General features: G+C 36.8%; 1 protein-coding gene across 6 annotated transcripts in view; it reads right to left on the bottom strand.

Moving 5' to 3' along the window:
- Positions 1–26257, bottom strand: part of by (focal adhesion protein tensin) — a 125502-nt gene that overhangs the window by 16274 nt on the left and 82971 nt on the right. For 5 of the 6 annotated variants that reach the window (XM_028180906.2, XM_028180908.2, XM_028180907.2 and 2 more), the window contains 7 exons: positions 18911–18967; positions 15753–15917; positions 13212–13399; positions 11588–11737; positions 10147–10310; positions 8856–9065; positions 8271–8459 (listed from right to left, as the gene is read on the bottom strand). In XM_028180906.2, coding sequence (XP_028036707.2) covers positions 8271–8459; positions 8856–9065; positions 10147–10310; positions 11588–11737; positions 13212–13399; positions 15753–15917; positions 18911–18967 — 1123 coding nt within the window. Of the gene's footprint in view, positions 1–8270; positions 8460–8855; positions 9066–10146; positions 10311–11587; positions 11738–13211; positions 13400–15752; positions 15918–18910; positions 18968–21074; positions 21249–26257 lie in introns of those variants that run through there. The other variant, XM_089740326.1, reaches the window with a different exon arrangement.

Raw genomic sequence — 26257 nt, 5'->3', positions numbered from 1 at the left:
AAACGTGCAGGTGTCGGCGGCCGCGGCAGGAAGAGGATGTGCGCCCCAGCGTCCCGCATCAATCCAACACATCACACCCACCGCACAAATTTCAACGTAAACACTAACAATAACATTGTTAATTGTTGTTTTTCTAATCAACATTATTTGAGGTTTCTCTCCAATTATTGTATATTTAAATGCATTCCAGTTGTTATGTCAAATTAAAATGAGCGGGTAAACTCAGAATTTTGATAGTACATAATTATAATGGAATTTATAGAACCGTATGTTTCATATTTTTTAATAAGCCATAGGGATCAAGTCATTAAGTCAATTATATTAATTTGATTTGTCTCACACTTTCGTTACTGGCTGCCTGCCTAATCCCTGATGTCAACTTTCCATGAGAAATGTAGAAATTTGATTGGTTAAAAAAAATATTGCTAAACTTATTTTTCTCTAAGATGAAAAAAAACAACTTGACATAGTTTTTCTCTCATAAAAGCTTACAAAAACTATGGCTGTAAGAAACGGGATAAAAACTTGAGAGATTGCATCGCATTCTTCGTGTAGTGCGTTTTTTTGAAACTTTTAAAATAGTGAGAGCACGGTTTTTTTTTCAAGCGGATGACATATATGTTCTATGTGGCTTACGTATCTCTCTGAGGAGCATATCCATACTTGAATTCTTTCATTAGCTGGATGCAGGGAGAATCTGCACTCAATAGTGAAAAGAATTGGTCTTCAAGCTTCGTCATTAAAATATTATCGTAATCGTGCAAAGTTTAACTGGGGCTACTTTATGGCATGTGCATGGCATGAGAAGCGGAAGGGAGGGTCTTCAGGAGTGCCGATTTCACTCTTTTCTGCGTTGTTAGACTGAATATTGAACTCGTCGAATTCGTGGAACATTGTTCTTATTCCAGCATTCGGTCTCCTTATGATTCTTGACAACTAAGCTGGGTTGCTCACAGATTTTGATACTCACAATGCCCATTTGTGGTGTAGGTGTGCCCAGATTTAATTAAGGTAACACCACTCGCAACTTAAGTAGTTTTTAAGAATTTTTAAACGTTTACATCACTCTTAAAATGTAGTGATATTAGAAAATAATATCACAACATTCTTATAATGTAAATGCCCTAGTTGGCTTAGATTTGTTCTTTTTAAGTACCTAAGAACGTTTTTGTCAAACAATAACGATTATTAGCTTATATCAGCACAGCTTTACTGCTACGTCACAGTATTCTAAATTTGAAATCGTACAGCTTAAATCTGTATAAAGAGGCATTTCTTCAGCAGTAGATCTCTTTCGGCTGGTTCAATCGTGAAATATACTGAAGGATTCTCAAAAGCTTCAAGCTTGAGTGATTGATGGCTTTAATAATCAAGAACAGCGTAGCAAGAGTTGATTCGTTGACTTCATTAACAAACGAAAATGAGCGTGACTGAAAGACAGGATATGTCATAATATCACAGGTACACTCGTTTGCTTGGAAACAAAATAAAACCGTTTCCGAACATAAACAAGCACATCTGCGGTCGTAATAATATGTTTATTATAGGATTTTTTATATGTTTCTTTAAAAAAAATTATGTTAAATGAAATTTAAGACGTTTTCGATTTATAATAACTATAAACTATTTTCAGACAAACATCAAGCATTGTTTTTTTTTAAAACTACATATATTAATATTTACATATACGAATGAAATGTATAAGAATATGCATAATTGGTTTCGAAATAAAAAAAAACCTAATTGGAGATCCCGAAGGTTTTGAAATGTTCTTGAAACCATTTGCTTTTTAATTAGATTTGTTAACGAGAAACAAAATGGTTTCTCGATGGTCGTTCTTGTATTAGTGAAAAGGTGTGTGTGTGTGTGGTGGCAGCAAGCCGGGGCCGCTCTGATGTCATCGCGCCCGCTCTACCTCATGTTTCGCAGAAACTAAGCCACGAATTATTATTCAACACTGCTAGTTTGGCTATCGTTAAACTAAATTCGCATACGCAACCAGTTTTGGTCTTTTATCGTTTTAAAGAAATTCGGTTTTAGTTATTTTTTAAAACTCGTTTGGGTGGTTATTAAAGTTACCTTCATTCCAAAGCAGCAAGTTGCAAAGTGGAGTGTGTTTTCTTTTTTTAAATCCACTTTAAGATAAAGTTGTTTACGATTTTATTAGCTTATTATTTAGGTTCAAACTAGAGGACACAAATGCACGTCTGTAACGGACATGACCGGCGTGTTGACTGTCCATCAGTAATGAAAGCTCGGAGTTAGCCTCGATAAAGTTACACCGAATGAAGTCACACTGCAGATGCAAGTTTGCACGCACAGCTCATATCTGATAAAAGCTTTTGCAGAGCCAATTCATTGATTGATTTTGAAAAATATATTTCATGCTTTGTATAATTTTTTTCCCCCGCTTAATCGTAGTAGTCTGAGGTGCTATTCCAAATTTCACGCGAACTGGTAGGTGAGCTCACGGACTCAACCTTATAACTCAAAGAATAGCTAACATTATAGTATTTCACTGAATCTACCACCGGATCGGAATCGCGACCTCCTGAGAAGACCCGCCGTGAAACTCAGTGGGCTGTGTCTAGTGGTGGGCTAGTTCGCAAGTCATTGTCGACGATTTCGACGAGTACAATGACATAATAATACTCATGAATGTTACTACTATATGAATGTATTTAATAGACATAATCATGTTGACGACAGGACGGCCGATTTGATATTGATAACATTTAAACAATCTGATGATCGTTAAATTGAATTTGAGTTGACAGTGTTTCCAACATGCGTAATTAATTGATCGTGGTGAGTCCGATGCGACCGCATCTCAAGTTATGTCTGGATGACGTCATTGTAAACATGCATTGCGTGTGAAACCGCGAGCACATAACAATATATTTATTATACACAAGACCCTTGTCGGACCATAGAGGAATGCTGTACGGTTTTGTGGCCCGAGATAATCTTACTACGGAAGAATATATTAATTTTAAAATATGGTGGCCATTTCAATAGAGAATATTATTAATTAGCATTTATTCGTTATTGTACCTTATTAAATGTGCCTTTTTGGATTAAATAAAAAAAAAACACAAATGATTTCCATATATTATGAGTAATATTATATGAACTGATGTTCTTATTTCATAGTAACAGCTATTACTCAATTAGATTAAATGGCTTAACTAAGATGAGCCCGCATGATTTATTGATTTGGGCAAATTGAATTGAGCCATTTTAGGGAGGTCTTTAGAGCACGGAGATTTTTGGACAGGAGGGTAAAGCAAGTTAATGTCGTAAGAGGGCAGTTCGCAAGATTACCGCCAGCAACTGTTGACATAATGACAAACACATTGGGAACAACTAGAAAGATTAAAAGGCAGCAGTGAGATGATGGTCTCGCCTTTCAAGATGTCGAAATATGGATTACGACACTCATAGCTTTAATTTACAAGTACGCAACTTGTAAATTGCCAACCCTAAATTTACGTAAGTACGTACGTATACCATCACCTGGAATGGTTCTACTGACAAGCAGTCATACGTTACAGTTTAAAAGGTGGGATGGCCGTTATACAATAAAATTGATACTTGACCACTTCAACTAAAGCTGGACAGCGAGACATTGTTATGACCTTGAGGAACTTCAGTAATAACAAAATCAGGGCCGTGAGCTTGATAGCTGACTTAGTGTAATACATATAATAAAGTTAAAAGAACAACACTCAAAAGAAACTCTGTGAGCCTCCATCTGATTTTTATTTATTTTTCAAAGTTGTCGAGAACTTTCTTGAAAACTATTTTGAATATAGAGTGTGTGAAAAAGAAATACCGGTGTTTATATTTTTCTCTCGATATGTTTTTAATTTCTAATTTTTAATTTTTAAAATTTATTATTTCAAATTGTGATTAATTCCAGTTTTATATTTCTACGACCTATTTTCAAAATGTATTTTGATTTATATTTAATATTTTTTTATTTAAAAATTGTTGTTAGAAATTTTGGGATTGATTCGTACAACCCAAGTCGATGTATCTAGAGATCTGGAATTTATAAGAAAAGTACTAGGACACCTAAGTTATATGTTTGTGCCAATTCAGAAAATTGTTTTAAGCAAAATACGTACTTTATTGTTTTTTTTTTCTAAAGCTGAAATGAAATAGCAGGACACACGAGAATGTTTTAAGTAACCTTTTTCGTTCACAAAAGCACTCCACATTAAGAGTGTCCTATATAATAAATATTCGAATTCCGAATAGAAGAAAGTGTGTGACGAATCTTCGCGACCCTAAGGGCAGAGCTATCAAGTATACTGGACGTGCATCACGATTCGACACACTACTCAATTAGCGGTCAGGCGCCGCGAATGACCAAATCGGATCTCAAACGGCATTACCACTAATTCAGTCCATTGTTCAAACGAACCGTAGGCGGGGACACGATCCAATGAAAATTAGTATAAATCTGCTGTCTCATGAATAATACCCATTACACTGTATCATCAATCTTCAGTGCTTTCTCGACAATGCTTGCTTCGAATTGTTTACAATTCTTATCAAAAAAAATTATTTTTTAAGGAATTTTATGAGCTGGTAACTAAGACCTTTAGGTAATGTCTTATTTTAATTTATATTGTTATTTTTATGAAAAATGATGATATGGAGTGAAATGAAATGAAGATGATTAATTTGAGACATTAATCAACTGGGATGAAATTAAATGAAATGAGATGAGACGATATGGGATGAAATATAGCTATTTTTCACTTTTTGCAATAATTTGGTGGGTAACGTATCTTTTGATGTAGGTATATCGGCCGCGCGACGTTAACGCGATAGAACTAGGTTAATGACTCGGAGTACTTCTAAATTAAATTTGGTTCTATGTTAAATAATGACCTAGTCATTTAGGTAGTACGCAGTACCTATAATGTGAAGGATGATCAAATTTGTATACTGTTACAACTACTTAATCGATGAATGTATTTATAATATGAAAAAAGAAGTTTTAAATTAATTATCTTAAAATCACTGTACATGTAACTGTTTTTAACATGTCATTTATTAATAATGATGTTAGCTATTATGTTGCTACAATTTTTTTGTAATTCGTTATTTTAACGTCACCATTATTTTAATTTCCGAACTCACGTAGTTTCAAACTCGATCAGGCAGTTTTCACTCAAGCATAATTTTATTTAAAAAAATCACAGTTCAAACACTACCGATTTTCCACTCTTAGGACACTTATATTGTATTTTTTTTTTTCAAATATATTTCGGTTTGTATTAAAGATTAAAGGAGGTTTGTGCCGACAGCCGTCAACGACTGGGCGGGCGGCGGAAACTTATAATGTATTACAATGTGATACTCTTTTTTTTTTTTCAGTTATATTCCGGTATGTATTAAAGGAGGCGCGTGCCGAGCCGGGCAGCGGTCGACGACTGGGCGGGCGGCGCGCCGGCCGCATCCATACCGAAATAGAATAGTACCTGCAGAGACACCGCGATCCGCCTGCATCACGGCTCTCGAGTAATTATGCTGACAAATGATTTTGAGGCTAATCTACAACATGTTAACTGAAGACCGAATTCTAATAAACTATCATGCTCTGAATACTATTTTTGTATTGCTATATACGTGGACAAGTTTATAGACATTAAGTGGTTATCGAAGTCCGCGGACGTGTCGTGAATCAAAAATATCGCTAACTACCATAAGAATTTTGAAGGAATTTCCATTTGGTATTATAGTCATGGCTGCTCTTATACTTATTGTTTCACGTTAGAAATTTAATTCGAAAATTTTAGACGTGTATGTAGGATTGAAAATACGCGGGAAGTCTTTAAGCCGCACAACATTCGTCTTGAGGTCGACACCACAATGAAAACAAAAAACTTGCATTTCGAGATGTTATTTCTTCATCATTGTACACTTTGTACATCACGAACAGTTTTAATAATTAATAACTAGCACTGTGAGATACAAAAACACGTGTATAGTATAATTCAATATAGTGATATGAATCAAGAGATATTTGTTTGATATTGATGAGACCTTTCCGCTTTTATTCAGGTTGAGAAACAAATATATTTTAATTAATTAAGTGACGTCACTCGCGTTAATAAATTGCGATATTTGTGTTCAAGGAAGTCGTTTTTAATATTTATATTGACGTATTCTTTTAATTAAAAACTTGTTTGTTCAATCGAATTCGTAACGGCTTTCTTTTCCTTGATAAAAATTATAAAACGCACATTATCGAACGTTTACGAATTAAGAATTAAGAAAAAACAAAACAAGCGTTCCGGTTTCAACTGTAATAAACAAGGATTTTCTCCTGCGTTACGGATACCAGAATGCTTTACAAATAATAAAACTGTCTTAATGTCCAAATTGTCTAAACTAAACGTCTTTAGTAAAAATACTACCACAGAACGCGAACCGAAGCAATGGTAAATTAGTAAAGATCACTAACCACAAGGCAAACGGGATGGGTACTATCTCTATACACTATAAATATAAGAAACTTATTACTGAATCCATTCATATTACTGAATCATTCATAATAATATACATCTGTATCATTGTTTCAACTCAAACTCTATAACGTAAACTATCTACAACTGTAGTTAGTAAAAAAATCATTTCTCATTTAACAAAAACCAATGGCGATAACTGTCTCCCTCAGACACAGCCCACTGAGTTTCTCGCCGGATCATCTCAGTGGGTCGCGTTTCGATCCGGCGGTAGTTTCTGCGAAGCACTACTCTTGGTAGGACTAGTGTTAGCAGACGTCAGGTTAAAGCCATCAAAAAGCCATAAAGTCATGTTTACTGGTGGTAGGACGTCTTGTGAGTCAGCACGGGTAGGTACCACCATCCTGCTTAATTCTGCCGCGAAGCAGTAATGCGTTTCGGTTTGAAGGGTGAGGCAGCCGTTGTGATTATACTAAGACCTTTAGAATTCATATCTCAAGGTAAGTGTCGGCATTTAATTTGTAGATGTCTATGGGCTCCGGTAACCACTTAGGTCACTAAAAAGGAAGGAAAAACCGCGATAAATTGAAGGGTGTTTTTGAAGAGAAACCAATGCTTATGATTGCTAAGCCGTTACGAAATTTAACTCATAATAAATGGACCACTAGTTAAGCTATTAAGAACCTCAAAATAAAATAGATAATTACAAAATATAAGGAACTAATTCGTATGATCAAAGAGTCGTTCGAATATATTGTTGTTCAAAAATAAATGTATGTAGCGCTCATGGATATTAGTCCGTTGGTAAAAAACAATATCTCTGACACAAGAAATATTATTAGAAAAGAATGTAAATTTAAACAAGATATAAAGAAAACAAAACTGTAAAAACCTTTTGATTTTCAAATACGTAACGAGTCTGATATATCTTCGAAAACATTATGAATTATCGGAACTAATGGCCAAGATCAACGATTCCCTTGCAAGAGTTGTGTAAACAGTTTTGATCTAGTATTTATGTATAATATCATATCGCGAATCAAATCAAAAGCAATTGGGTAGTCAAGTCGATTTTTTCGTATTAATCCTATTTGTTAAAAATTACCAATCACTCACTATTTGCCAATTTTTTAGAACTGCATTTGAGTCTATGCAGAATAGGGAAAACATCTAAAAGTGACAGATTTTTATAAAACAAACTAGCTGACCTGGCAGACTTCGTAGTGCCTCAACCGATAAATAAAAGACCTAAACTTTTGTATAAAATAAACTTAAAACAAACAAAAGGAATCCGTCCGACGGGGGACTCATCAAAGGAAAAACAACATTGTTATTTTTATTTAATTCCGAGCATTTTCATATTTATCTACCTTTTAAACCTTCTCTGGACTTCCACGAATAATTCAAGACCAAAATTAGCCAAATCGGTCCAGCCGTTCTCGAGTTTTAGCGAGACTAACAACAGCAATTCAATTTTATATATATAGATAGATATTAACATTTTACAATACAACAGTTTTCGGTGTTTATTTTAATGCGTATTTTTTTTTATTATTAAAAAAAACAGTCCCTTTAGTAGGAAATTATGTTCCGTCTGGTTGATCAGCGGAAATTCCCTAATTGGCCCGGGTTTTGTCTCGGGCGTAGAGTGAGAGTGGAGTATTATCGCTTAGTGGGTGGGCCTTAGACATCTCCAGCCACTCCCTAGCCCCCTAGCCGCGGAAACCTCTTAGAGGTTCGGCTGAAAATTACAAATTAAGGGTAATTATGTTATATGTGTGTACTGACCAGGGTCGTCATCGGTGAGCGTAGAGAGCGGCCGGAGATGTTCGAGCGAGTCAGCACGCGCGAGCGCGTCGGGTGCGGCGCGGAGCGGGGCTGCGGGCGTGGGAGCGGGCGCTGATGGGGCCGCTCCTGTCGCGCCGTCACCGCGAGCGAACACCAGCTCTACTGCACCATCACTCGGAAACGACGGATCTACGCGACAAACCGAATTCTTTAATAGCTTCATAACAGAACATAGATACTAGAACTAAGTAAGTAAATGAGAACATGAAAACTAAGACACTGATCGTCTTAATTTTCATACCTCAGTGGTTTTATTTAAACATATATTTGATATCAAATTTTGATGTCAAAAATGTTTCATTTATTTTAAATATTGATTTTCCAGCCGAAACCAAAGGGTTCGTTAGTATTATTATTGATCGAAGGATTGTTCTTTAAAAAGAAGATGTGAGCCGCAGACAGCGATAAGCAGAGGTTTAGTTGTTCCCATCTCATTACCGTTGTCCATTAATTACGATAAACAGTATAAGGTCAATCGTAAAAAAAAAAAATCCCTGTGGGATAAGATAAAAAGTAAAAAATTACCATGCGCAGCGTGATCAAGGTGTTGTTTAGTGAAGGAGAGCGTATGGTCAGCGACGGCACACGTGTGGAACTGACACGCGAACACAAGATGGCGGTGCGTCTGTCCGTGTGTGTGTGCGGGGCGTCGATACGCGCGCACACACACATCGCCGCGAAGGGACAGCCGCCCCACCCCCACCGTCCAACCGCCGCCGTTTACCATGTACAAACCTGAAGCAAAGGAATTAAGTCACATTAAAATTTATGTTAGCACGTTGACTGCCATGTAGATCACCGGTGCCCTACGTGGTGCACTGAAGTAATTGTGTCGATTTCTCTGTTCGGCCTTTTTACTAAGGCGCCAGAATTTCTAGTAGACTCTTGGAAAGATGAATCCGAAGATACTGAGAATCTATTTTTAAGAGACCTAAAATACTAAAACATTCGTTCACAAACAAAAGAAGGCAAAGTTCGGCATTCCAGGCGCTTAATAACAGAATTACTTCACTATGCCATGTAAGGCACCGACTACCTACATGGCAGTCAACGCGTTAAGATAAAAAGAAGTAGGTCGAAAAAGCGTTGTTTAATTATGTAAATGTATGAATATCTTTTGCGGCAGACGCTTAAAAATAAAAGTAATAGTTTTAATACATGTTCACTAACAGAAAAAACTATAGAAGTGGAGGACTCAAATGACTGAACTATGCCTAGTGGCGCAGCTATACTATCCGAGAGAGCCGTGGCAAATTCATTAGATGGTAAGATTTTAGGCAGCGGCTTGGCTCTGCCCCTGGCATTGCTGAAGTCCATGGGCGACGGTAACCACTCACCATCAGGTGGGCCGTATGCCCGTCTGCCTACAAAGGCAATAAAAAAAAAAAAAAAAAAAGATTATTCTGTGCATTTTACTTTGTACTTTTAATGTACCATTGTATTTTTCGTATATATTTTACATTTTTATTTATTTTGGTTTACAATAAAACATTATCTCTGTCTCTTTCTCTAAACGTATACTCATATATTCTTTAGTTCCATGAAATTTTCATAGATTATAAAAACTATATAAAATGTATATAACTTATTAAATTTTGTTAAAAAAGTTACATTATCTTCAGGTCGCAGATACCTCGGGTCGGGGCCCTTAGAAAATTTCCAACCCCTTTCCAACCCTTTTCAACCCAATTTGCCTATAGTTACGCACTATGACGGTGCTATATCAAAAAACTCTTTTCGTTTGGCCAAATTTTAAAAGAAGATAGAGAAAGTGTGCCCACAGGAGAGGCTGCTGATTAAAATAGATTGTACGAACCCGATGTATAGACGCATACAAAGTTCTCGTAGATCTTGAGGAAGGCGATGGTTGGTGCGGACGGCGTGGCGAGTGAGCCCGCCACGCTCACGTGCGTGAGTTGCAGCGGCGCCGCGTTCACTCGGATCTGTCCCGCCAACAGGCCCGCGAACGTGTCTATGTACCTGTCCAAATAGATAACACTAGTAAAATCCTGTGACACTATGTTTATCGCTATAACCTTTATATATATGTGTAAAGAAAAACTTTCATAGTCTAAAACTCTTTAGTTTTCTAAAAAGGATTTTTCTTGTATGTCATTCAGTTAAGTTTGACATTCAGTAAAAAGAAAGTTCAGTTTGTTTAAAAATATTAATTTTATTATATTAAGGGCTTTAAATGTTGTTTTCTCATTATAAATATAACAGAAAACGCAATTAAGTCTTTTATTGTTTATTTATTCTGGAATACCCAATATCATTATAAAACAACATTTAAAGCCATTAATCTAATAAAATTAATATTTTTAAACAAACTGAAATTTCTTTTTACTGAATGTCAAACTTAACTGAATGACATATAAGAAAAATCCTTTTTAGAAAACTAAAGAGTTTTAGACTATGAAGGTTTTTCTTTACATATATAATTCTACTGTACGTGTGTATGTCACTGAGCTCCTCCTAAACGGCTGGACCGATTTAAATGATTTTTTTTTTGTATGCATTTAGGTGACGCCTTGGATGGCTTAGGTTCACAATGAGCCCGGCAGATGGCGCTGTAGTCGGTATGTAGCTTATTTATCTATACTGCAACTAAGCGGCTGGATTGACTTGAATGAATTTTTGTGTATGCATTCATAGAACAACGTCTTGCGAGTCCGCTAATGTATGTATATGATAACAATAATACTAAAGTTCCTCGTCTTATGGGTAACGATAGCACACGTAGTTGACAAGGTCACCAGTATGCCAGATATCTTTAAAGATATTGTCTTCGAATTCGTACCTACGTCGTGGTATAGTAAGAGTCACCGAAAAATAGTTCAATAAGTAAGCAACTCGCGCTCTATATTATGGGAAAAATCAACGCACGTCAGTCGGCACGCGAGCATATTCAACAAATGAAAGTTTTTTTTTCTACCTAAGCTGGTAGCCTTAGAGAGTTATACCAAGATCACCGAGCGAGTAGATAAGCTCACGAGGATCTAACCTGCGGGTGTTGCTAACACTAACACTAGCCTTAGCAAGAGCAGTGCTTCGTAGAATCTACCACCGGATCGGAAAGGCGACCCACTGAGAAGATTCGGCGGGAAACTCAATGGGCTGTGTCTGTGGGTTAATTTATCGTGGGCATCGATAGTGGATCGGGAGGATCCGAAATGACGTGTTAATTTGTGTATCATATTTCACGATTATTACAAGAGTTGTCGGTTCTTAGTAGTGTGTTAAGTGAATATAATTACCGTTTGTTGGAAGGCAGATGGAAGGTGGGCACGCGATCGTCCAGATACCGCCTCATGGCGTACCTGTCGAGAGCGTGTTCCGGCGCGCCGCATATAGCGGAATAGTGCATGTATGCAGCCACCAAAACTCCCAGTCGCTCACGGTTACCCCTGTATATAAAAACAAATACGTATATATATGAACCTTTTTATTTATTTTTTATTGCTTAGATGGGTGGACGAGCTCACAGCCCACCTGGTGTTAAGTGGTTACTGGAGCCCATAGACATCTACAACGTAAATGCGCCACCCACCTTGAGATATAAGTTCTAAGGTTTCAGTATAGTTACAACGGCTGTCCCCCACCCTTCAAACCGAAACGCAATACTGCTTCACGGCAGAAATAGGCGGGATTGTGATACTTACACGTGCGGACTCACAAGAGGTCCTACCACCAGTAAATACGCAAATTATAATTTGGCGGCTTTGCTCTTTTATTTATTACACGATGTTATTCCTTCACCGTGGAAGTCAGTCGTGAACATTTGTTAAGTACGTATTTTATTAGAAAAATTGGTACCCGCCTGCGGGATTCGAACACCGTTGCATCGCTACATATGTACGAATGCAACGGACGTCTTATCCTTTAGGCCACGACGACTTAATAATGCTAAACATTAACGGAGGAATAATAATACATTTACGTTAATAGTTATCTTGAAACGTATATAGCCCGTCTTTTAATTTCTATTCTTTTTGGTCTGTCATGAACTCAGCTTCTGGCAAGCTCCAAAGTAAATAAAATTACAAACTAGTCATAAATAAAAAGAAGAATAACTTAGTTAACTTTCCTCTGCTAAATGTCTAAGAGGATCTGACCATCATTATTCTAACAAATTTGGGGTTTCCTTTTAAAAGAATTTAGTTCAAGGGAATCGATCTTGGGCCCGTACCGGCGATATTAAACTACCTCAAAATAAGCTAAATACCTAACTTTTTTAAGCAAAACATAAATGTTTTTGAATCTTCATATTTCATTTATGTACCCGCAAAGAAACAGCAGTGAAGGTAAGGTCTTTCCCCCGCTCCACACCCTATGCGTCAACAAGCACTTACCAAGCAAAAACTTGTAAAATAAGGGTAGTTTCCGAGAATTACCCACTTAATTTATTCACTCAACATCGGATCAGCTCAATGTAATCGAATTGTATCGAATTAAACTAAAAATAATTGTTATTTACATAGCCACTTCTAGTTTCTTGCTATGCAATTCTTATTGCACGAAATTTGCGTTAATGACTGTCAAAATTTTTACTGGTGGTAGGACCTCTTGTGAGTCCGCACGGGTAGGTACCACCACCCTGCCTATTTCTGCCGTGAAGCAGTAATGCGTTTCGGTTTGAAGGGTGGGGCAGCCGTTGTAACATACTGAGACCTTAGAACTTATATCGCCAGGTGGGTGGCGCATTTACGTTGTAGATGTCTATGGGCTCCAATAACTACTTAACACCAGGTGGGCTGTAAGCTCGACAACCAATCTAAGCAATTAAAAAAAAAAGTATCGAAATGTGTAAAATTGTTCAAAGCGGTTTCCGAAAAATGTAGAAACCTACAAAGTTGCGATGGCATCAGTGAAATGACTAACCAGGCGAGTAATATAGCGACATTCTTGGGATGTGCAGCGAGCCAGCTCTCGATGTGTTTGCAAGCAGCACAAAGCCTCTCAAGGGGAGGGGCCAGGTCGCCCGCCCAGCCGAGAGCACGAGCGCGCCCGAACACGCTGCGAGCGGTTACACCTTCATCAGCACCCTCCCCACCGCTTACCTCGAACACCTAGAATATAACAATATTTACTGCGTTAACTAAAAATAATAGGTTGGGGAAAAAAATTCTTCGCATTTTTTAAGAAAATTCACATTTTTTTTGCGGTAGGTACCACATTGTCTTTGCCCCTGGCATTGCTGAAGTCCATAGGCGACGGTAACCAGTAGATCTCAGTTCTACTACAAAATCTTTAATTTCATCTCCTACCGTCGCCGAATCATTACTGCAAGATCATGTTGATAAATGCAGTGTTAACTTTAAGTTCACAAATATTGCTATAAAGGACATAATTGATAATTTCAAGCTCATTAATATTAAAAAAACTGGTGATTTATGGGGAATATCAATTAAGGTTATAAAATCCATTATTGATATAATCGCACCTTACCTTGCTATAATATTTAATGACTGTATTGATAGTGGTGTGTTTCCTGATCTAATGAAATATAGTAAAATAATACCTCTGTTTAAATCTGGTAGTACTTTTGACCCCACTAACTTTAGACCCATTTCAGTACTACCAACTTTGAGTCAAATTTTTGAAAAAATTATTTTGGAACAGCTTTTAAACCATTTCTATTCCAATAACCTGCTTCATAACAAACAATATGGATTCACTAGAGGCCGTTCGACTATTGATGCAGGTGTAGATCTTATTAAAAATATTTTTCAGGCTTGGGAGGAATCGCATAATGCCCTTGGGGTATTCTGCGACTTATCTAAAGCTTTTGATTGTGTTGAGCATAATACATTGTTGAGGAAATTACACCATTATGGTATTAGGGGCGTTTCATTAGAACTTATTAAATCTTATTTATCCGGAAGAATCCAAAAGGTAGACATTAAAGGAAAGAGATCTTCCGGTGTCTTACTTAATATGGGTGTTCCTCAGGGTTCCATATTGGGTCCCTTCTTATTTCTTGTGTATATCAATGATTTACCAAAGTTTATTGAAACCCGTCACGAGGTCGTATTATTCGCTGATGATACATCCTTATTGTTTAAAATTAAACGACAATTGGAAGATTATGACGATGTGAATGATGCTATCTCGCGCGTGGTACATTGGTTTAGTGTTAATAATCTGTTATTAAATAACAAAAAAACAAAATGTATAAAATTTACCACACCTAATGTTAGACAAGTAGACACTAATATCATTGTAAGTGGAGAGACACTGGAGCTTGTTGATTCGACAGTTTTTCTTGGTATAACAGTTGATTCCAGGCTGCAGTGGGGTCCTCACATATGCAAGTTAGCGAATAGACTTAGTTCTGCAGCGTTTGCGGTAAAAAAAATACGAACGTATACTGATGAAGATACGGCACGTCTAGTTTATTTCAGTTATTTTCATAGTGTTATGTCCTATGGCATTTTGCTATGGGGCAATGCTGCCGATGTCGAAACGATTTTCATCCTGCAGAAGAGGGCTATTCGTGCTATTTATAATATGCACCCGAGGGAATCCTTGAGGGACAAGTTTAAGGAAATCAAAATTCTAACTTTAGCGTCCCAATACATTTTTGAAAATTTATTGTACGTGCGTAAAAACATTGTAGAATTCCCCAGAGTCTGCGATTTGCATAATGTGAACACTAGGAACAAACATAGGCTTGCGTTGCCGGCGGCTCGAATTAAGAAAATAAGCAACTCTTTCAGGGGGCTGGGTGTACAGCTTTTCAACAAGATCCCACAAAACGTTCAACTACTACCTGTTCATAGATTTAAGAAAACTGTCAAGGAACGTTTGTGCAACAAGGCATATTATAAAGTTAAGGATTTTTTACTAGATGGCACCACGTGGGAATGAGGCGTTCGCTCCTGGCCTTTTCATTTTTCATTATTATTATTATTTATTTGAATTGTATTTTTTTGACTTGTTTTTTTGTATACTGTAAATATGTTTTCTTGTTTAAAAAAAAAAGAAAATAGTTGAGAAAATACAAAAAAAAAAAAAAGCCCGCTGAGTTTGTTTCGCCGGTTCTTCTCAGGACTGTGGCTTTTTTTGGAACCGGTGGTAGAGTTAACATTTTCTTTTACATTTTGACATTCAACAAGTGTGTTTTTGATGACATCCAAGTTAAAATAAATGATTTTGAATTTGAATTTGAATTGAATACACCCATCGGCACCAGAGTACATTTTTTTAATAAAATTGGAAACGTTGGCACACTAAAGGAAATCAAGCGAATAAGTAAACTTTGGGAAGGTAAAAAGGGAATTTATTACTGTTTCATTTTGTCAGTAAAATATTAATTATTCACATTAAAATGAAAAAAAAAATTTAACTACTTTATAAAACAGCTATCAAATACATGGAATACATAAAAATAAATAAATAAATAGCAAAACATGTTCTCACCATGAAATGTTCTCCGTGTTTATTTGTGAGCATATGCGCGGCCTGTGCTTCTGCATGAGCATCTCTGCCCGGGAGATGCAAAGCCAGCATTCGCTCTGCTACGTAACAGAGGTCTAATCTGGAGCCGGCCGCACCGCCGGGATAGCTAGCAGACCGTCCGCCACCCTGTGGGTTATTACGAGAAATTATTATTATTTGACGGTTTAATATAGAAATATAATGTAAAGGAACATATGCGTATGCAATATCAGGTCATTAAGCTAAGCAGAACTCCGTCTCATTTTTGGAGCTGATTTTTTGTGCACTTCAATTTTTTACTTATTGCTTAGATGGGTGGGCGAGCTCACAGCCCACCTGGTGTTAAGTGGTTACTGGAGCCCATAGACATCTACAACGTAAATGCGCCACCCACCTTGAGATATAAGTTCTAAGGTCTCAAATATAGCTACACGGCTGCCCCAACCTTCAAACCGAAACGCATTATTGCTTCACGGCAGAAACAGGCAGGGTGGTAGTACCTACCCGCGCGGACTCACAAAAGGTCGTACCACCAGTAATTCTCTCTCTTCTGATTAATATGAAGGTTATGAGTTCTCCCTAGAGAAAAAATATACCGTGATATTTCGTGACCAGAATCAACAGTTGTTTAAGTTTGCGGGAATGTTTCTAACAGTGACTACAATGTTCGGTACCTAACACAGACTAGGAAACATATTGTAAACGTCAAGTATAATTGCGTAGACAAGTTTGCGGTTTTGGGAACAAGTTCTGAACTGCGGTGCTAATCGTTTCAATACATTTTACATGGTACACAATTGAGACGAGGCTAGAGTACTGGCGGTTGAAAATAAAAATATGTAGTCAATTAGAACAGTGAAGATGGTTCGCATTTTTTAAACCCTCTTATAACACTATACACATATGTACAACATGCCATGTCACATGCCAAAGAGGAATGGAGCGTTGTATGCTAAATTTAAAGATTATTCAGAAAATCCGTCACTAAAAAATCAGAGAAATTAGCAAAGCAACTGATAAAATAATTTCAAGCCTTAACTTTAAAATGGGAATGGGCTGGATTTGTAGCACGACTTCGGGCCAGAGCTGGACAAAAAAAGTAACAATATGGAAGGGCCCACTAGGAAAAAGAAAGAGGAGAAAACCAGATATACTAGATGGGAAGAGGACATAAAGAAAGTAGCAACTATAAACTGGGTTAAAATTGCCCAATCTAGAGAAGATCGGCTATTTCACGCTGCTCTTGCTAGAGCTGGTGCTAGCAAGTCCTCCTAGGTTGAGCCCCGTGGGTTCACCTACCAGACCGCACGTAGTTGGCGCGTAGCCTTCTAGACTAGCAACGGTGAAAAGTAGAGAAAAAAGTAAACGTCACTCATTTTATGTTTTTATTATTAAACAGTAATTAATAATGGATACAGACTTTGAGAAATAGTACATTTTTCGTCCTTAATCACTAAAAGTGTAGACACGCACCCAGGCACAAATTTATATATATTTTTAAGGAAGTCTGCGACCAGCAAAGTCTTTGGTTTTACTCGATTACCTTACTATTATTTTCTGGTAAGCGAAATGACACGCGAAAATCTGTTCAAAGTTGTCATTGAACGCGACTTAACGAATTCCTAAAAGAAGCGGAAGTGATATTACAAATTCATACTAACGATAGTATAGGCTTATGTAAATTTATACGTTTTCGACCTTCACATACAAATGAATATAAATCAAATGCGATTTACTTGTACAGAACAGATTTAATAAAGTGTTTTCCGAGCTATTTCCGTACCAATGATAGATTAAGCAGAGATAGATGCATGCTACACGCGCAATCGAACGTAAAAGACTAGTAAATATTTATATCATCATTTAAGAATGTATCGGCGCGGTACATACTCGAAACTGAACGAACGCCTCTCGTACGAGGAAGCCTGGTAACAGTGCAAACTCAAATATTTTCTTAAGCATATGTAAGTCGTCAACTCGTTTCTGGAATAAGCTGACCGAGCGTCATTTTAAAGTGATTTCTTCGAGTGAATGTCGTGAATTTGGTTTGACGGTAAATTTATGACAGAACAAATAATATTTTAGTCGCGTTGTAGTTGTGAAAGTGTCACAAGCAGCGCGTGGGTGACGACGGAGTAAATAAAGCTAAACGCTTTGTTCGCCGTGAATGTAATCCGATTAAGTTGGTTCATGTAAAGTCGTGCTTTATATTGTCTATTAATTTATATTTAAACCGAGCTGTTGCGATTAGATTTTATGATTTTACAATTCCAACACTCGAGTTATAAGACCGTATTCTCAGTTGTATTCAAAGACATCCTAGGCTTCAAATGAAAACACATAATAGCTTCACGATAGAAACAGACATGTACAGTAACTAGTAATTATAATTTGCGTAATTACTGGTGGTAGGACCTCTTGTGAGTCCGCGCGGGTTGGTACCACCACTCTGCCTATTTCTGCCGTGAAGCAATAATGCGTTTCGGTTTGAAGGGTGGGGCAGCCGTTGTAACTATACTTAAGACTTTAGAACTTGTATCTCAAAGTGGGTGGCGCATTTACGTTGTGGTTGTCTATGGGCTCCGGTAACCACTTAACACCAGGTGGGCTGTGAGCTCCTCCACCCATCTAAGTAATAAAAAAAAATATAAAAAAAACTTAGCTAAGATAGGAATCATTGATGAGTTCTGTAGGAATATAAGCTGGTACTACCGCGGGTAGACGGGTTTTTTTTTCCTACCTAAGCCTTGAGAGGCTATTTCAGCGTAATCTTAACTAGTGGTGAGCTCGCGGGGCTCAAACCGGAGTGATGCTAACACTGACCCTAGCAAGAGCAGTGCTTTGCAGTATCTACCACCGGATCGGAAACGCGACCCACTGAGAAGATCCGGCGAGAAACTCAGTGGGCTGTGTCTATGGGTTAATTCGCTCGTCGAGCTGCGCCGAACGCAAGCGATGGGCTCGACGAGGACGGTGACCAGTGCTTGGGTACCTAAAAGCACCGTTAATGGATCAGGAGGATCCGTAATGACGTGTCGGATAGGGAATAAAAGCTTCTTGTCGCTGGCCGAATGGGAAGCCGAAATTCTGTACTTGTATATAAATAGAAAATATTCGGTTTCGAAATAAGTGCTTCTCACCTGTTCTTTTCCAAATGTCAAGGCCGCAGGGGTCGCCGGTGCGCTTACCGATCGTGTCTGAAACAAAACACATAAAATCATTTTTAAAAGATTCAGAAGTGCTATCACCTTTTTTTAAATATGTATTTGGTATTATTATCACGCTCTTAATTACAAGTGATATTATTGAGATTTCAAACTCAAGCAACTCTCGAAAATTTCAGCGAATATAGAAATCTGATTAGTGTTTTACATTATGCTTGACAATATTATAAATAGAGCATTTGTTTTGTTTGTCACGATTAATTCTACGTTATATACTTGTTAATTAATTATAAATGTACAATAAAAGTTGTATTTTACATCTCTTAACAAAGTTATACAAAGGTACATCACGTTTAGATGGTTACAAAGTATTTGGGTATTTTCTTTGTGTAAATGATTGAATCAGCTGACGGCTGAACTGGTTTAAGCGGTTACAGGAGCTCATAGATAGAAAAATGTGAATGCCGTCTCGAGTCGTGAGGTTGTTCCACTCTTTAAACTGAAAAGCATGATTGCTCCATAGTTCGAAATAGGCAGGGCGATAGTACCTGCCGGTGCAGACCTACTATATGCCATACCATGCCATCTGTTAGGCAAATAAAAAAAATGTGGGTTAGATTTTTATTACACGACGATATTTCTTCACCATGGAAATCATTAGTGAACGTCTGTTAAGGACGTTTTTTTTTTTAAACTGGTTGCAGTGTTTAATCATTGACATAGTCCCAGCTCACTGAGTTTCTCCCCGGATCTTCTCAATGGGACAGACGAGTATACGGCCCACCTGATGGTGAGTGGTTACCATCGCCCATGGACTTCAGAAATGCCAGGGGCAAAGCCAAGCCGCTGCCTACCTCAAATGACCGTGATTCCGTGATTCTGCGAAGCACTGCTCTTGCTAGGGCCAGTGTTAGCAACACCTCCAGTTTGAGCCCCGAGAGCTCACCTACACGATAGGGTAACGCTGATATAGCCTCTCAAGGCTATCAGCATAGGTAGAGAAAAAAAAAACATAGTCGCATCGCTTATTACCACTGCACAGAACTTTATCCTTTAGGCCACGGCGTCGGGTTGCCTAGATCTAGCCGTCCGATACGGGATGTGAATGATGGGTTCAATAAAGCTGATAAACGAAGCCCTTAGGTGTGGCTTAACCATAGCTTTAAGTGATTAATGCAGCAACGCTCATGTAATACGATGATATTCAATTTACCTCTGTGAGAATGTTTAAGGACGATAATATAATAATATAATGACGATCTAATGATGAAGTTAGGTTTTACACTGGAGTGATAAATTTACACGTAGCTTTTTGTACTTCATATTTTAAATTTCATATTAAAGGTGATACACTTATAATGATATTAGAGTTGTTTTATACTTTATATGCTTCGGTTTGAGTCAGAGATTCCCAAACTATTTTAAGTAAGAGACTCATTTTAATTAACTGTTAACTTGCTCAGTTTTTAGTCTTGCAGTCAGGAGGATTGGGATTAGCTAACAGATGCCTCAATGTCTCCGAAGTAGACCTAACAGCTCAGGGATACCTAACTTCTGCATGATAGTACAATTGTTGAATATTTTAAAAGTACAACAATGATACTTCTTATACTGAAATATAAGTCATTCTTATAACCAGTTGGTACAAGTAAAACAACTTAAGCAGCGATATCTTGAAAGTTTCAAATAATTTTTGGAACGAAGTTCCTTATGGGACGATGCGGAGGGGTACCCTAACCGGGAAAAAACTACGTAACGTAAGAATTTTATTACTAATGCACACAGTGTACGACTTAACTTTATAATAACGTACAAAAAATAACATATATTTTACTTTATTTTTCAACAAAAAAAATCATAATAATAATGTATGCCCGAATATTTATTATCTTTATAACTTGAATAGAACTTAAAATTAATTATAGGAACTTCGTTCCTACCCGGTGTCCCACGACACCACACATCTTTATTTTGTAGTTAATAGATAAGGGTCGATTTTTAGAATACGTCAACTCCTAAAATCAATCAATCATTTATATACTATAAACCTGGGAAACTCATATCGACATCAACAGCTTTTGGAATAGCTGATCTCATTGAATTGAATCGATGACAAATTAATTAAAGTGATGATGCCCACCGAAGTACGTTGATCGGCCCATAGTCTCCGCGAGCGCGTGTGTAGATGTCGCAAATGTCCTCGTTGGATGTAGAACACGGCACGCCACAATGCGAACGCGAGTCGATGGAGCGCGCGCGCTGCTTCCTCACCACTTCCGCTCCTAGTACGACCGCGCATCCTCGATCGCTTCCACTAATTTCTAGTTCATCTATATTGTTACGCCGGTAAGAGTAACGCCATCTATCGCCGAATAGTCGAACGAATATCGTAATAATTTATTTTGTGCAAAACTATTATTGAAGCTAACTTTCATTGAATTCACATAAGAATAATTTAGAAAAATATATGTATCATTTTTAGATGTTCACGTCTTGGCTTTAGTAAAGACAATACGGTACAGATACGGACCATTCAAAAATCAAAATGAAAAAAAACAAAAAGACTGAAATCTTTGTTTGAAGAAAAACAATGGGAGTTCTTATAAGCCCTTGAAAATCCGCAGGAATCTGCCGACTACGTAAAGTGGCCGGCGCCCGGGGGCATGCGCCTGTATTTCTGCACTGCGACATCCAAATTCACATAAGTAATATAATTTGCTTAACTACATTTAGGAAAACATTTCAAAACCCTACGATTCTCTTTACTGTTTTGAAAGAGTGTTCGTTGGTTTTGACAGCTTGAGATTTAATTAGCGCCAGAATGTTTACATACGTCCGAGTGTCAGTAATGGCGCAGATTTTAACCCTGACCTCGGAAAGCGCGTGCTCGACGGTCGCGAGGGTGAATAACCGAGAGGGTGAGACCTGTTTAAATAAAAGGCCGTCACATACAAGAAGCAAAGATCACAGAGTGCTGGCAGCCGTCGACCGTCCTTTCATTACTTCGTTTCTCTTCTCGCTTTCAATGAGCTATTGTAAACACAACACAAGAAACGGCACCGTGTAAATAGGTACTCTTTTCTAAAAGTGCTCTCTCATTTTTACTTCGTAGAATAATACATGATTCGAAACGCAAATTTAGATTTTTAGCGAGCATCATAAACAACTGTTCTTACATTTTGTGTCTTGAAATTATTTATGCTAAAAATTCAATTGCACCTGGGGAACGTTATCATTAAATTTTAGAGGAGAATGCTTGTATCAGCATGCGTCTGATAATAAATATATAATAATATTATTTTATGCATTTACGCAAAACTTTATCTTGATCTTATCGTATGCTGTTTACTAAGCCCGTTTGCTAATTCAAATGTATGGAAGTTTCCCGAATTCGTTATCTTAATATTTAAAAAATTATAATTGCAATAATGATATTCTTTACGGCACTTTCTATTAAAGCTATTTGGAAATATTTTATTTTCTATGCATCAGTGTAATCGGTAGTTTTGGTGTATCAGTCATATCGCTTCACGAAATTTGACATGTGTAAACATTATTTTAATCACAGCCTTTCACTTTCTTTTTCCATATCCACAGTTCACACTATCAATCGTTTTTACATTATTTTTTGATCGCTTTCATATAATTTCTAAATTCACACACAGTGCAGGCATTTAACTTTTTATGATTGCAGTAGACGTCGGTGTCGACGCCGGGAGTACACTGGCGCCCGCAGCGTCCCGGCGCTCGACGCTCTGGCGACGCAGGGTTGCTAGGCAACGCTCTTAGCTCATCTACATCACGATAAACACAGCAGTAGTTGCATTTCTCACTTATTTAGATGGGCGAATGATCTTACAGCCCAGCTGACTATGTTTTTTTTTATTGCTTAGATGGATGGACGAGCTCATGGTCCACCTGGTGTTAAGTGGTTACCGGAGCCCATAGACATCTACAACGTAAATGCCGCAACCCAACTTGAGACATGAGTTGTAAGGTCTCACTTTTAACAGTACAACGGCTGCCCGTCCTTCAAACCGAAACGCATTACTGCTTCACGGCAGAAATAAGCAGGGCGGTGGTACCTACCCGTGCGGACTCACAAGAGGTACTACCACCAGTAGCCTTTGTTGCCCTTTAAAGTAAGTAGAAAGCGTAAAAACCTCTGAGGATGTCGGAATTTGGCCTTCCAGACTGGACATACTATTTCTCTTTTCTAGGAAAACCAAGCATGTATCATTAGTGAAGCTTACTATACCGTGGGAAACAAATATACTAAAGATCACACAAAAAAAGAAACACATACTACGATCTCACGAATGAGCTAACCAAAAATGGGTATGGAAAATGGATGGAGTTTATTTGCTGTTGAAGTGGGAGGGACAGGTAATACCAGCGAAATCTCTCTATAACCTACTAAAAGACTTTGGCTTGTCAAAAACTACAGTAAACTCTGTCCTTGAACGAACTACTAAAGTCGCACTAGCTCATCATCAATCAATCAATCAAAACACAAATGATCAGCGTTGGAAGTGACAAGAACTAAGATATGAAGTTAAATAAATAAAAAGAGATCTAAGTACCAATGTGTGCGAGGAGGCTCATTTAAATATTCTGCTTATACTGGGTAGGAACATTAGTTAGAATTATGTACACGTCACGATACGTTTTGGTTGTCTAGACTTAGTATGTGGCGTGAGACTTATGTTGATCACATTAAAATTAAAAATTAAGTATAATAAATTCATAATTTGTAAAGTCACATTTCATCATGTATATACTCAAGATTTATTTATTAATTATGATGTATAATATATTTTTAAATACTTATGAAATACGAAGAATGGATGGGTAGGGCAACACTAGACCGCTGGGCTTTTGCCATAAAATCCGAAACATTCAACCGGAGCATATTTCTTAACGATGCAGATACGAAATTTTGGCTCCAATTTTGATTAATGCAATTATTTTTCCACTGTGTCACTCCAAATGACCCTCCATTTAAAATGTAAATAAATATGAAAATACTCGGAATTAAATCAAAATAACAATTTTGTTTTTCCCGTCGAACGGATTCCTTTTGTTTGTGTTAAGTTTATTTTATACAAAAGTTTAGGTCTTTTATTTATCGATTGAGGCACTACGAAGTCTGCCGGGTCAGCTAGTTTGTAATATTTAGTTTCACTATTAAATATAATAAATTTAAAAGTAATTTATGAATGTGAAAGTTGATAAAACTTATAAGTGGAGAATAAAGTAAGCGTATTAACTTGAATAAGGATAGTGGTCGTATCCCGTATGTTTTAAGCGTGTACATTAACATAGAGATTATTTTACCAACGATGAGCAAAACATCCCAAAATTCATATAATGTTTAATTAATTTTAGACGCAGTGTCTGGCTTGTATCAAGACACAAGATAAAATATCTTCGTTTTAAATATGTTTAAATTTATAAATAATACAACCAGTGTAGCTTTAACAAGAAGAAAACAGAAAGCACAAACCGTTTTGTTTGATATAAAAAGAATAGATTACTTCATTATTAAGAACTAGCGACCCGCCCTCGCTTCGCTTCGGAAACATTAAAACACACATGAAACCAAAAAAATAAAATAATAAAAAAATTAAAAAAAGTAGCCTATGTTCATCAGGGACAATGTCGGCTTCTAATGGAAAAATAATTTTTCAAATCGGTCCAGTAGTTTTGGAGCCTATTCGAAACAAACAAACAAACAAATCTTTCCTCTTTATAATATTAGTATAGAAGAATGATACGTAATACAATCGATGAATGATACAAGAGAATGATATAATATTCAACGACCTCAGACTGAGATTTTCTCCCGAGCTGTGGATGCTTGCAACATATACGAAACAGGAGCAATATAGACCCCCAATACCAAAATATATCTTTCACCAAGATACTGATCCCAACCGAGTATCTAAATCGGATAAATGAGAGTATAATCAGGATCACTAACAAGTCGACCAACGAGGGGGTTTAATTACTGAGTCATATTATATAACTTAAAATTTGGTGATTGAAAAATTGTCTAACATTTATCATCGTAAATGTGCGTAATACTAACTCACCGGTTTGGTTAAAAGATTACATGAAAATTATCACGTGAATATCGCCATTCATTATAAGAAATCAATATCTTTCCAATTTCGATACTGGTACGCGGCAGAAATATGGAGGGAGATGAAATCGAACCATGCTGGTTCAGCATATGTCGATTATAAGTAAACCTTTTTAGGTTCCTATATTAGATTCTTACAGCCCTAGATAGAGCCAAAGGATTTTCCTTTGTAATCAATTTAGGATTGCCTGAATTGCGGATGGATTTGTTGAATTCTCCATTTAATTTATTATACCTTGGGTTCGTTTTACATAAGACAAAAGTACTAATTGTTATACTATTGGTTAAAAATAATAATTATAGAATAGGAATTGAATTTAAAATAACAATTTAAATCAACCTTATGATTTGGATATTAGTTTTATGCTTGCTTATATGTCCATTTGCGTATCTTTCGAAAATGACTTCCAAAGTCAATAGTAAATTTAAAAGCAACTAAAGCAAGCGTAACTTCTAACCAGCTATTACCCAAATATTTACTCTAAGATTATTTACATAACATTTCTACGAATAAACTTTCTATTTCGGCCATCTGTTTTAATAAATTAACAGGATTTAAAAAAAAACCAATCTACCGGTGGCTTGTGAAATACATTATATTTTAGATATTTTCTTCCAGTTGAAAAGACAAGGGTCAATTTTAATTTTGAATGATAAGGATAGGTTTCAAATATAGGTATTTTAATATAAATAAAAATATTATACTCGTAGTTTTAATATCTTGTGTCATATGAGTAATAATTTTGATGAAGAAACTCTCCGAGGAGATGAACGAATGTGACCTTAAATAATGCACACATTAGTTTAGTCTTGGTGACTAACTTATTCTACCTGCGTTCGTGTAGCTTCCATTGCCAGGTATACTATAAACATACTCGTAATATAACAGAGAGGGAACAACGATCTTAAGGTGACTGCCTTACTGATCAATTAAAACAACGGAACAAATAATATAATCAATAAAATTTGTAAAAAGATGTAACAAACAGAAGATAAAATCGTAAGATAAATATAATGAGAGAAAGATATAAATGGCGTCAGATAACATTAGCGTTATGATAATTAGGTTTTCATTCAGATTTACTTACATAATTCATCTAAACTTGTTGTTTAGAGTTTCTAGAAATATCGCTATCAGATTTATTCGTCATCTCCTCAGTTTAAATCAAGAAACAAGA

This window comes from Bombyx mandarina, chromosome 04, assembly GCF_030267445.1.
Source record: "Bombyx mandarina strain Sakado chromosome 04, ASM3026744v2".
Lineage (NCBI taxonomy): Eukaryota > Metazoa > Arthropoda > Insecta > Lepidoptera > Bombycidae > Bombyx > Bombyx mandarina.
Note: the sequence above shows the minus strand (reverse complement) of the source record. Positions and strands in the feature narration are given on the sequence as shown.